The sequence below is a fragment of the Muntiacus reevesi genome, chromosome 2, assembly GCF_963930625.1.
Source record: "Muntiacus reevesi chromosome 2, mMunRee1.1, whole genome shotgun sequence".
Taxonomy (NCBI): Eukaryota; Metazoa; Chordata; class Mammalia; order Artiodactyla; family Cervidae; genus Muntiacus; species Muntiacus reevesi.
In genome coordinates, this window is record NC_089250.1 from 29,180,144 (window position 1) to 29,193,811 (window position 13,668).

Here is a 13,668-nt window from a genome sequence, read left to right on the forward strand (position 1 = left end):
AACAGCACTTAGGACTCAGTGCTTTCACTGCCAGGGTCCAGATTCTATCCCTGATTGAGGAATTCAGATTCTGCAAGCTGCAAGGTGTGGCCAGGGGGGAAAAACCTAATGCTTCTGGGTAGAACATGAACTTCAGAAAAAAACCAAATCAATGTATTATGGAATAACAATAATCACTAACATTACTGAACCCTCACTGACATGTCAGACTTTATTCTAGGTGGTTTAATTTGAGCAACTTATTTAACTTTGAAAACGGCTCTCTGAAAGAGGTATTATTAACATGCCCCTTTGACAGGTAAGGAGACAGGTTTATAGATAAGGAATTAACTTGTCCAAGATCCCGAATCTGATAAATACTGGATCCAGGATTTGAACTCTGGAGTCTGATCTTCACTGCTATGCTTCACAGGGTCAAGTTCAAAGGCCTCTTAAACTCCATCCAGGCCTAAGTTCCTATGTTTTTTTTTTTTGTTGTTGTTGTTGTTGTTTATTTTTAACTGGAGGATAATTGCTTCACAACATTGTGTTGGTTTCTGCCATACATTAACATGAATCAGCCATAGGTATCTGTGTATCCATCATCCACATTGAAGAGATGTCATATTTGCTTCAGATTCAAGCCACTTAGTTGTGTCGGACTCTTTGGGACCCTGTGGACTGTAGCCTGCCAGGCTCCTCTGTCCATTGGATTTTTCAGGCAAGAATTCTGGAGTGGGCTGCCATTTCATTCTCCAGGGGATCTTCCTGACCCAGGGATCAAACTCGCGTCTCCTGTATTGCAGGCAGAATCTTTACCTGCTGAGCCAATGGGGAAGATTGAATCAGCCACAGGTATACATATGCTACCTCCCTCTTGAACTTCCCTCCCAACTCCCATCCCATCCCACGTCTCCAGGTTGTCACAGAATGCCAGTTTGAGCTCCTTGAGTCATAGAGCAAATTTCCACCGGCTATCTATTTTACACATGGTAATATATATGTTCCCATTGAGAGCAGTCTCTCCATTTAAAGAGGAAGACAGTAAGGCCTAGAGAGGTAAAGTAACTTTCAAGGAAAATATTAGGAGCCAGAAATATCAAATGCTAAATAGAGTAATTATTGGGTTCATTCAGGTTTTTGGTAGACTGTTACAGAAAAACCCAAATGAATTTTTAGCCAACCCAATACTTAGCACAGTTGGCTCTGGATAGTGCCAGAGGGCCCAATGAAGGGCTGGCCATGGATATGACCCCTCTTTCTACACAGTCCATTTATTTAGCTGCCATCATATATAAGGCCCAGAGCTAGATGTACAGAATAGATCACTGTTGGGGGGCAGTCGGTGCCCTTAAGGGATCTACATTAGAAGGAGGCTAAGACATACAACCAATAGCTACATGATAAGCAGAATGTGACAAAGTGCCCTGACAAAGATAAGGATGGACCTTGGTGCTGGGAAAACAATCCAGAGTTCCTCCAAATGTTAAACATAGAGTCACCATGCGATCCAGGAACACCACTCCCAGGTACATGCCCAAGAGAACTGAGAATATGTGTTCATGCAAACACTTGTACATGCAAGTTCATAGCAACATCGTTCATAATAGCCAGAAAGTGGAAACGAAAGGCCGAACATGCTTGGCATCCCACAGGCAGCTTAAATCCAGTCTATGCTATATTCATCACTGACTATGACCCTAACACTCATTCTTTTCCTTCCCATCTCCTGCACCTCCACCCCCATCTCCACCCACTTTTGTAGGAGCCCCAAGCTTGGAGAGAGGGATACATACAGGGAGCGAGTAAGGGATTTCTTTCAGTCAACAGCATTAATCCAGTCAACTTTAGGGAACCCCAGGTGGCCCATATCCCACCTGTTATTCTATCCACTCCGTCACCAGTCAGAAATTTGAGATTCAACTCACATTCATCCAACGTTCTTTCCCTTGTATCCCTCCCACCCATTCTTCAAGGCTTTCTGAATTCTGCCTGCTAAATATTCCTCAGGTTTATCTCTTTTTCTCTAAAATGTTCCTAAAGCATTTCCTCAACTGTACCTATTTTCAACCCACTTTCCATAGCTCTCAAAGCAGTGGTCCCAAATTACAGTGAACATTTTTATCCATAAATACCTGGGGGATGGGGGTTATTGTGGGGAGTAGAAACTGCTTATTAAAATCCAGATTCCTTGGTCAATCTGGCCAGTCAAATGGGTGAGTCCTGGAATCTGTATGTTTTTACAAGCATCTTCTGATGCTAATATTTATTCATCCTCAAGACTCAGCTGCCCTCTCCGCCTCCCCAGAAAACTCCTTCATTCGCTCATGTAGGCTGGTGGACCTGTCCTCCCCAGCATCCCCATCTGCACATAAATCTATCAGAGTATTGATCCCATCAGGAGGAACTGGCTTCTGTGGCTGACTTCATAAGTAATGGATAAACCTAGAAGCAAGTCCTGAGTCTCTAGATTTGTATTCTCAGTGGCCAGGGCAGTGTCTGACATATAGTAGGCACTTGACAAATATAAACTGAACTAAAGAGAATTTTGTGGATGAGGGTAGGTGCTGGGGCTGGATGAGACAGGCATAGCCACACTTCGCTTCCATGGGCCCCAGAGGCAATGGGAACCCTGATGGGGCAGGTCCAGTGGTGCAGAGGTGAGCACGAAAACTGGCCTTGTGCCAGGCACTGTGTTAGGTGCTACGCATTTATTGAGCACCTACCATGTTTTAGACACTGTGAGTGCATCTACGTTAAATACCTTTTACTCAGAACTGCTCTACAAGGTGGTATCAGCTCCATTTTGCAGAGACTGGCATCAAAGCTGGAGCTTTGATGGGGCTTTGATGGGGCTCAAGCATAGATCTGGAGCCAGAACCCAGGTTATCTGGTTTCCAAAGTCCATCCTCCCCCCATTACCCTGGCAACAAGTGTGCTGGCAGATAATGTGGTCCAGGCACTAGATGGAGACTGAAGTAAGGGGACAGAGGGGGCACCATCTGCTGCTCCCACCTACCCCATCCCCAGCTGAACTCACGTCAGGCACCATCTTTGCCCCTGGTGGTAGGCCAACTGCTTTGCAGGGGTGAATGGTCATGCGATATTGTGATTTATAATATGTAATATATATTTGGTCTGGGTCTCATTTCTGGCTCACAGCTCCTAAAACCCTTGGAATTTCTTAAGTGATAAGGGCAATAAAGGAATCTTTTGTTATTCGTATCAAATGAATGGGGCTTTCAATGGGAGTTTCAGTTAATATAATGACTTTTTGGAAAGTTTCATGATAACCTAAGGAGGGGAACGTGTGACTAGAGACTGGAATCTCTCAGCCTCACCGTCCACTTCCCCTGACCTCCAGCGAGGAGACAGCGGCTGGAGGTAGAATCAATCACTAACGGCTAATGCTTTAATCAGTTATGCCTACATGATTTAGTTTCCATAAAACCCAAGAGGATAGGGTTGGGTGAGCCTCTTGGTTGGTGAGCACCAGAGGTGCTAGGAGGTGGTACAGCTGGCCAGGGATGGAGGCTCCACGCCTCTTCCCACAGACCTTGCCCTACACATGTCTTCATCTGACTGGTCCTTTAATAGCCTTTATAATAAACTGGTAAGCTAGCAAGTACCAGCTGGGTTCGCAGACTCGGCGACACATTGCTGGATGTGTGGAAACACCACGACACATTTGGTGATTAGACGTGCCAGGAGAGGAATGGAGTATTGAGAGTGGAGGAGCAGCAGGAGTGCTTTTCCTGAGCAGGTAAGAAGGTGGGACAGAGAAAAATAGTCTGGCCATCATGCCCACCTTTTGGCAGCCTTGCTCTCAGATGCTAAAGTGAGATGAGGAAGCCCCATTTCAGTGCACTGTCCCAATGCCACAGGCTGGTTATGATCCATCATGTACAGAACAGAACAGTGGAGAAATGAGTAGAAAAGGCTTTGGTTCCATTGTACAAATAGCAATGTGAAGCCCAACCAAGCTTCACACCAGATCCCACCTTCCCTGCACATAAGGGGCGCCAAAAACTAGGGCAGAGAATGCACATGTATTTTCCTAATTGTCTGACTTAACGCTTACAAAATCATTTCTGTGTCTGATTCCACCCCTATCCTGATTATATGCCCTGTTTCAGAGAAAGGCAAAGACCACCTTACCAGGTAACCGGATGGGCTTCCAGGGGGCAGAGTTTGGCACGTAGGCATGCTTTGTGGCCGTGACAATCAACTGACTGCCCAGCTTATACTGGAATTTGATGAAGGCAACGCCGTCTGTCCCCGAGGTACCAGAGGCAATGGAGACCTGGTTGGTGAAAATCTCAATGAGCGCATCAGGGACGGGCTGATGGGTGCTGGCATCACTGATGTGGACCTTCAGGGTGACCTCTGGAAGAAGGACAGAGCAACAAAGAACTGGTTATTAACTGGGGAACTCCAACAGTGATTCTGTAATAACAGCAAAGGGAGGTAGAAAGTATTCACGGGATACGCTTAGATAATCTAGACTGGGGACTTTTCTGGTGGTCCAATGGCTAAGACTTCATGCATCCAATGCAGAGTGCACAAGTTTGATCCCTGGTGGGGGAACTAAGATCCCACATTCCACAAGGTGCAGCCAAAAAAATTTTTTTTATTAGAAAAACAATTTTAGATCTACATCTAAAATATAAATCGTTTTAACCAGGAACGTTCTCTTCTTAGCAATTCTTTTGTACTTTGCATGATTCCTTATCTTCTTCAAAACCACCGCCTATAACAAACTCCTTTCCTCCTGGCTCCTCCCGGCTTCCCCCACCAATAATTGAGAGAAAATCTCTATTCCTTTAAGACACTGTGCAGCAAACACAATGCTTTCTGATCGTGCCCAGTGTTGCTGGTAAACACAGCCTAAGCAAGGCTCAGGCTGCTACACAAGGACCCTGCAGGCACTAATTTGCAGCAAAGTTGTTCAACAGTCTGTGATGAACATGGATGTGTATAGCTCAAGGTCGCTGTGCTAGTAATCATGAAGACATGACTGAAAAGTCGTCCCTGCACACAGTACCACCAAGGGGTGGGCAGACTATCTAAGCAATGCATCCTGCCCAGCCATGGACCTGCCCCAGTTGATACCCCATTTAAGGAACCAGCTCGCCCCTCCTTGGGAGGGAGGAAAAGCACCTATTACTTGGTTTTGTTGGATCCCTCACGCTGCAGCCTTCCCAAAAAAGTCTTGATTGAACTTCCCTTCCTGATTTCTACTGATTAAGAGTTCAAGGGCTCAGTTGGTGTCACAGAGTTAAAACATTTTTTGGCTAGATGACCATAAGGAATAGCTAAAGAACCCTAGACCCAGGAGTTACATAAGGTCTGCACCAAATAAATCTCTCAAAAACCTTGTAGAGGAAAAAAGTGCTACAAAAACTGAACCTGGTTACTCCCTACTATAAGAGTAGAAAACTACTGCCAAAAGAGGGATAAAATCAACATCAAGAAAATCAGGCATATGGCATTACAAAGCATGTCATTCCTGACAATCTTATCAGTGTTATCTTAATGCAGATTTGCAGCACACATTTGCTTTCTTACAGAACTGGGTCTTACTTGTCCCTAGTGGTATGGGAAGTTATAAATGAATTAATACTCTCATAGCAGAAATCCTCTAGAACAGGACAAGTGGGAAGGTGCTTTGTGGTGTTGCACGTTGATGATTTATATAGTCTTGTAATGCAACATTCACTAACAACTGGGATTACAAGTTTTCTGCTTTCTCTTCACTGTTGGCTGAGAAGGCAAAAGCAGCGGAGATTTGGAAAAAGTGAAATAATTTCTGAATAAACACAAGAAAGGAGTTCTCCAAAGGAATGGACACCAAGCAGGGAATAAAGAAGTGATAAATTGGGAGAATGGTGCTGACGCACATATACTGCTATGTATCAAACAGATCACTAATGAGGACCTAGTAAAGAGTTTATTGCTCAGGGAACTATACTCAGTGCTCTGTGGTAACTTAAATGGGAAGGAAATCCAAAAAAGAGGGGATATATGTATGTATATAGCTGATTCACTTTGCTGTACAGTAGAAATTAACATAACATCTTAAAGCAACTACATTCCAATAAAAATTAAGTAAAAAAAGAAAAGAGTTTTCTTATAATCAATGCCCTGGGTTCTACCACTTGAATTTCTTCTAACATGGGAAGCCTAGTATATGTTCTGCAATTATATACCTTGAAAAATATTATTTAGCTACTTCTTTTGGTGTAACAGGATGTGAAAACACACCATTGTGGTTAGGTAATTATTACAGACTACTGAGGTGTCATATGTATTAAAATTTTGCAATTTGTTTTATTTATATGAATATAAAGAACAGCAGGAACAGCCCACCCATTCAGTAGGTCTAGATTTAGCTCATATTTTAAAAATTAGACTTTATTTTTAAAAGCAGTTTTAGGTTCATAGCAAAATAGAGTGAAAGTTACAGAACTGTCCCACTAGGGCATCATTTTTATAGCAACACTTATATTATCCATTCAACAGCAAACAAGATTATTCCCATTAAAAGACAACCAGGGGAGTGATCTTATCATGAGGTGGAGCAGTTCAGTTCAGTCGCTCAGCCTTGTCTGAATCTTTGCAACCCCGTGGACTGTAGCACACCAGTCTTCCCTGTCCATCACCAATTCCTGGAGCTTGCTCAGACTCATGTCCATTGAGTCAGAGATGCCATCCAACTATCTCACCCTCTGAGAAAAGGTGGGGCACTACATACTATTTATTTATTTCATTTTGCAGAGAAAAGGAAGATCCTATAAATGGCCCTAGACCTAAATATGCAGTAGGATCCACTCCTGGGCATATATCCAGAGAAAATTCCAATTTGAAAAGAACACCTCAGTGTTCATAGCAGCACGATTTACAGTAGGCAGGACATGGAAGCAGCCTGAATATCCATCAACAGATGGATAAAAAAGATGTGGTACATATATACAGCGAACTGTTACTTAGCCATTAGAAAGAATGAAATGTCATCTGTAGCAACAGGAATGAGAGATTATCATATTAAGTGAGGTTAAGTCAGGAAAAGAAAGACAAACACCAACAATATCACTTGGAGAAGGAAATGGAGACCCACTCTGATATTCTTGCCTGGAGAATTCCATGGATAGAAGAGCCTGGTGAGCTACAGTCCATGGGGTTGCAAAGAGTCAGACACAACTGAGCAACTAATACACTTTCATCACTTATATGTGGCATCTAAAATATGGCACAAATGAACTTATCTACAAAACAGAAACAGACTCAACAGACATAGAGAACAGACTTACAGTTAGGTATGGGGGAGGGATAAATAAGGAGTTTGGGATTAGCAGATACAAACTACTATATATAAAATAGATAAACAGCAAGGTTGTACTGTATGGTACACAGAACTACATCCAATATCCTGTAATAAAGCATACTGGAAAAGCATATATATATACACACACACACATATATATACACATACACTGAATCATACTGCTATACAACAGAAACTAGCACACCATTGTAAATCAACTATGCTTCAACAAAAAACCATTATCCTGAGTATGTCTGTAACAGTGATTTGGAGGAGATGAACATTTAACTGAGTAAAGCAGATCACCCTCCTTCATGTGGGTGGGCCCTGTCCAATCAGTTGAAGACCTGAAGAGAACAAAAAGTCCCCTCCAGAGTAAAGGGAGACTTCCTCCTACCGGTCTCTGAACACTGGCATTTCCTACTTTCAGACTTGAACTGAATGTCAGCTCTTCCATGATTTCAAGCCTACCAGCATTTGAACTAGAACTATACCATCATCTCTCCTGAACATCCGGCTTGCCGGCTCACCCATTAGACCTTGGGACTTGTCAGCCTCCATGATCATGTGGGCCAGTTCCTTAGAATAAATCCCTTCCTATAGGCCCATACATCCCATTGGCTCTGTTCTAGCTGTATCCATCATGGGTTCCAATTCTGCAGCACATGGTGGGTGGACCCTGGGAGTGTGTGCTCAGATCTCTTCTTGTTTCACACTCTTACTCAGCATTATTTCATGATCAGGAATTCAGTTACCGCCTCTACAGCATGCTTCTCAAATTCTCATGGACCAGTGGTAGAATCAAGAAGGAAAAAACAAGTGCTCAGGAATTCTTCCTCCCCTATAATTCAGAACTCCTTTACTCTTGGCAGATTTGAAGAGTTTGACTCTGTGGGCACAAACCAAGTCATTTTCAAAGAGCATATCTGCTTGGCGGGTAGAACACTAAACATTATCTTTTAGTCCAACATGATCTTTTCATCATCTCCTTTCTATTTGCCGCAGACTTAGAACTAAAGGAGACAAGTCTGTTTCAAATTGCTGGTTGGAGAGGAGGCACCCACACAGCAAGTTTAGAGCAAACATCACGGCAGGAGCAAGAGGAAAGAATCGCAGTGCACCCTTCACAGGTACAAAGTACTTAGCAGAACTGCCTGTAGACACTGAGGGGCCATGCCTCCTCTCCTCCCCTTTTACCTTCAAATAGTAATAATGTATGTCTTTAGTTTTTTCCCACAAATGACAGACTTTTACTTCATAACTTCTCATGCCAACTCTATAATCGACATTCTTCATCTCTCCTACAGTCACCTGCTGGAGGGTACTACTCCAGATCGCAGCCCCCTCTGTGGTTCTCACCGGGAACACAGCTGGGAGGACTATGCTCATCTCAGTCTGAACAGCCACCAAGCCTCGGTTTCACATCTACTGGAAAAAGATCTGACTTATCATGGAAGGAAAAGTGAAATCTACGGGCTCCATCATTCTTTTTTTTTTTGGTTTCTTTCTATGAAGTTTTGACTCCCTCTGACCATTTTTCATGGTTTTTTATACTCCCTCAAATTGGCCTTGATGCTGGGATTTTAATATTTTTCTTCCCTTTTGGTGTTTAGAGCTGTTGGTTTCCACAGCAACCCACCTCGCTGGGAACCCAGTGTTTGCTGGGTTGGCCCATCAGGCTCTGTGGAAAGAAAGTCCATTTCCACCAGCAGATCAAGCAAAGGCTTTCAGTCCAAGCTGTCCAAATGCCCTGTGCTGCTGACCATCAGGGAGAGCGGCAGAAAAGCCAATCACCGGACTCAGCCTCCAGCGCTGTGATTAGTTATATTTAACCCAAATTCAGGGGAGTCACAACAGCTTCCCATCTCTTATGTCAAAATATAAAAAATTAGTCATTTGAAAATATTTTCTAAATGGGAGGTTATTTTTAAAACATTACCTGATATATATTATCTATGGTGAACAGATCACCAGCCCAGGTGGGATGCATGAGACAAGTGCTCAGGCCTGGTGCACTGGGAAGACCCAGAGGAATCGGGTGGAGAGGGAGGTGGGAGGGGGGATCAGGATGGGGAATACATGTAACTCTATGGCTGATTCATGTCAATGTATGACAAAACCCACTGAAATGTTGTGAAGTAATTAGCCTCCAACTAATTTAAAAAAAAAAAAATGAAAAAAAATAAATAAAACATTACCTGACCTTTGCTTGAAGAAATTCTGCTTCATACTACTTGGTGCTAACTTTTAACAATATCTGTATATTTATAGAATTGCCACTTCTTTATACAGCAATTACAGGTATATCCTGAGCTGCCCATGTAAAGGGGCACTTTTCTATCCACTTTCTTTACTTTTCTTGGAAATACGAAAGGTTTACCTTACTTTGTAAGATATCTGATGAAACAAGAATGCATTTTATTACACTAGCGTTTTCTTGCAATTTATTTTCTCTGGTCTCATACAGTGCATATGCATCTTACATTGTTCAATTTTATTTTCTTCTTAAAATTTAGCGAATCGTGTGAATCTGCATTCTCATGTACAATCATGTTAGTTCACATGTCTGTAAGATTACTGTACTGTAAGGTGAAAAATGTTTTTTTCTTTTTTGTTTTTGTGTGTATCATTTGTGTCAGAAGTATAATAAATCTATTACAGTAGAGTACTATATAGCCGATTGTGTTAGGTGGGTACCTAAAGTAACTCTGTCGGACTTATGAACAAATTTGGCTTATGAATGCACTCTCAGAATGGAACTCATTCACATGTAGGGGACTCAAGCGTACTTTGCCTTTGTTTTTCAACAGTTTGATTTAAAAAAATTTAGTGAATCACATCCTTTAAGCAAATTATATATTTTCTAAAAGAGACATATTTATAATATTATAGACTATGTAATATTGTTACCGAAACACAAGTCGGTGTGCCCGATGCACAGAAAGGCCAAACAATATCAAAACATCGGAGTGTGGAGGAGAAAAGTTTATTCAGGGCTGTGCAAGAAGACAGGTGGCTCATGCCTTAAAAACCTCAAATTCCTCGAAAACTCTCAGTGAAGCCCTTTTGTAGGAAAGGTGAGGGAGGGGAGGGGTGAATTGTAAACTTTTCGGTGTCTGAGCTTTTGTTCCTGAGGGCAGGTCACAGTCAGCTAACGACATTCCTGTAAACCTCCACCACGCCAATGTTACTGTTTTTCACCCTGCGAGGTCCAGTCCTGGCTGAGAGGAAGAAGATCTAGGCTGGTGGCTTCCTCAGGCCAGGTCCCCAGAAGCTGTCCAGCTGTTATGGCTGAGGGAGCCAGGCGCCCAGGACCCAACTGGCTTTCAGGCTCCTCGGGTGGCCCAAATAGCGGGGGCTGGGTCCCACAGACTGTGTCCTATGCAGATGGCTGCTGCCATGAGGTGGGGATGGGGGAAAGGGTCACTGCAGCCCCAAGGTCTGGGTCTGGCCATTGGGTGGCCTTGGCCCTGTAGACACAGCCCCCAGTCTGTTCCCTGGGCCCCTCGCTCATCCGCTGGCCCAACGGTGAGTGAGCTGGAGGGCCTCAAGGCGAAGGCTTGGATCCGCTTCTTACCTCATTCTCTGCTTGACAACTACCACTCCACAGACCATTAGCTGAAAATGCCCTCACTAGCGGCTGCTCGCTGACAGTTGGCTGCTTGGGGGTGGAGCCCACTGAGGTGCCAACCAATGGCTGAATAGGACCACTAGCGGTCACTCTTTGACAGTTGGCTGCTGTGGGCAGGGCCCACTGCGGTGCTGACCAATGGCTGAGTAGTCCCACGGCAACCGTTGCCTGGTAACAGGGTAGGGGGTAACGGTGCACAGCGTCACCGTGTGCTAAGAGCTGCACTCAGGGCAGCGATGATGCACTATATAATCTATATACTAATATGAATTATATCACTATAGTATGCAAATATATTAAAATATGATACCAATATATCAGTATCAGTATATTAATAGTGCATTGTATATTAATTACATAATTGTAATGTGTATTAATATATTACTTGCATTATATATTACCATTATGTTATATTATATAATATATATAGCTATATAGGTTATATAAATATTATATAACATTCTTACATATTGTCTGTATGATATAATGCATGCATGTGTGCTCAGTTGTGTCTGACTCTTTATGAAACCATGGACTGTAGCCCACCAGGTTCCTCTATCCATGGGATTTTCCAGGCAAGAATACTGGAGTGGGTTGCCATCTCCTTCTCTAGGGGATCTTCCCAATCCAGGGATCAAATCTATGTCTCCTGTGTCTCCTGCATCGGTAAGAGGATTCTTTACCACTGAGCCACCTGGGAAGCCCATAATATATAATAGAGCTCGAAGCATTTGACAATTTTTGTGTGTTTCTTTCTAAAAATAATATTCAGCTTGGTGTTCTGTGCAGAAGAGAAGGGACATATGCAGGCGTGTGTCAGAGGGACACACAGGCTGGCATGAGTGTCTTCTGGCTCCCCTCACATCCCTCCTCTAGTTAACCACCTTTTGCTCTTGACTGTACCAAGAGGTGCCCTAAAGCCTCTCTATTAACCTGAGGTCACAATATGACACAGAATTTCCACCCATGTGAGCCTTTCCTCACAAATGTATACCTTAATTATCAGTGGAGGACTATGATCTCCTAACTTCCATTTGAACTTCTACTCACTTGGAAAAGCCCATAAGGTATGTTTGCTGCTGCAGCCCTGGGAACTTAGGATCTCCCACTTTGCGCCTTTTTGTGTTTTCCAATCGCTAGCAACTGACTCCTACCTGGATCTCATGAAAAGACGGCTCAGTGATGACTCCCAGTCACAGCTTCAGTCTGGAACATGGATGAAAGCCCTGGTGTGGGAAGCAAGTAAGTGCTGGTCCCAGGCACCCTCCTGCTGGCCACCCACGCTCTGCAGGGCAAAAGCTTTGAGCTTACTCCCCATCACATCTCCACAGACTCTCACACAGAATATTCTCTCACCTCAACCCCTTGTGTCTGATCCTCTCATACCTGAACTTATGTCTTGGCAGGGCTGCCAGGATTTCTGGTGCCATAAACCAGTGAATTCCTCTCCCTTTCCATAAGAGCTGTATAAAGAGGATGGAACTGCAGATCATTGCGTTAACTACACTTTCTAAGCAACACCACCAAACTGCCAAGAACGTAGAAATACACGACAAACATTCACAGAAGTACAGCAATTAGAGAAGCTATGATAATGTACATAGAATACATGATATATACATGTATGACATCTTTTTTTCAAGCGACAGGATGCCTTTTCTCCCTGTACTTGAAGCACTCTATAATGGAAATAGAAAATTCAATACTCAAATACCAACAACCTCCTATGAAGTTAAATGGCAGAAGTCATTCTCTGCTATTATACCTGGTACAAAACGAGGCTTTCTGAGGCCGCTTCCACACGTAGGTTATGCTATAAATGCAACTATTAAGTGATTATACTCTTGCAACTCATCAAGGGTTTATTTAGAGTAAACATCCCAGGATAAACCAAAAACCACTGCTGGGTTTACCTGATTCAGCTGTACAACTTATATATATAAACAAGTGCTCTTAAGCAAAATAATTTAACTGGGTTTCTATGATTGCACCTAAAAGTTATCTGACAGCAAATGACACTGACACAATCCCACTCTTTTTAAATGGCAGCAGAAATCACGTTGATGTAGCTTTAAAAGTACTATATGAAAGTATAATTGCTTATCTTGGGGGAAACTTTTCTGAAAAAATTCAAACCAATTTAAAATAAAAGAACGCCTTAACTCTTCAAAAGAAATCAGAATTGAAGCAGTTATTGAACACCAAAATGATGCTAAATATATCAAAAATAAAAAGCTTCAGTTTCAGTTTTTAAGAACTTCCCCATAAAAATCGATGCATATATATAAACCTATACACCTATAAACCTAACAGAGCATCCTTGTTTTCCTCAGATATGAAAGTGAAAGTGTTAGTCACTCAGGCGTGTCCGACTCTTTGCGACCCCATGGACTGTAGCCCACCAGGCTCCTCTGTCCATGGGATTTCCCAGGCAGGAATACTGGAGTGGGTTGCCATTTCTGTCTCCAGAGCGATTTTCCTGACCCAGGAATTGAACCCGAGTCTCCTGCATTGCAGGCGGATTCTTTACCATCTGAGCCACTATGGGAAAGTATGTAATGACTCCAAGAGGAGTGTAAATATGTAACTTTTTCTCTAAGCTTCATACAATCTCCTTCACAGTTAAACAAATGAATAGTGAGGATAAACACCGCAGTGACAAGAGAACCTGGAGGGATTTGTAAGGAAATCACTATAAGAAACCACTTGAAGACGACTTCGGTTTTATTGGTAT

The 13,668-nt window shown here is 42.9% G+C and overlaps 1 protein-coding gene across 1 annotated transcript in view; it reads right to left on the minus strand.

Annotated features, from left to right (window-relative positions):
- FAM171A1 (family with sequence similarity 171 member A1) overlaps positions 1 to 13,668 on the minus strand; it is a 125,989-nt gene that overhangs the window by 49,907 nt on the left and 62,414 nt on the right. The window contains exon 2 of the mRNA XM_065921167.1: positions 4,138 to 4,365. Within this exon, the coding sequence (XP_065777239.1) occupies positions 4,138 to 4,365 (228 nt within the window). The remainder of the gene's footprint in view (positions 1 to 4,137; positions 4,366 to 13,668) is intronic.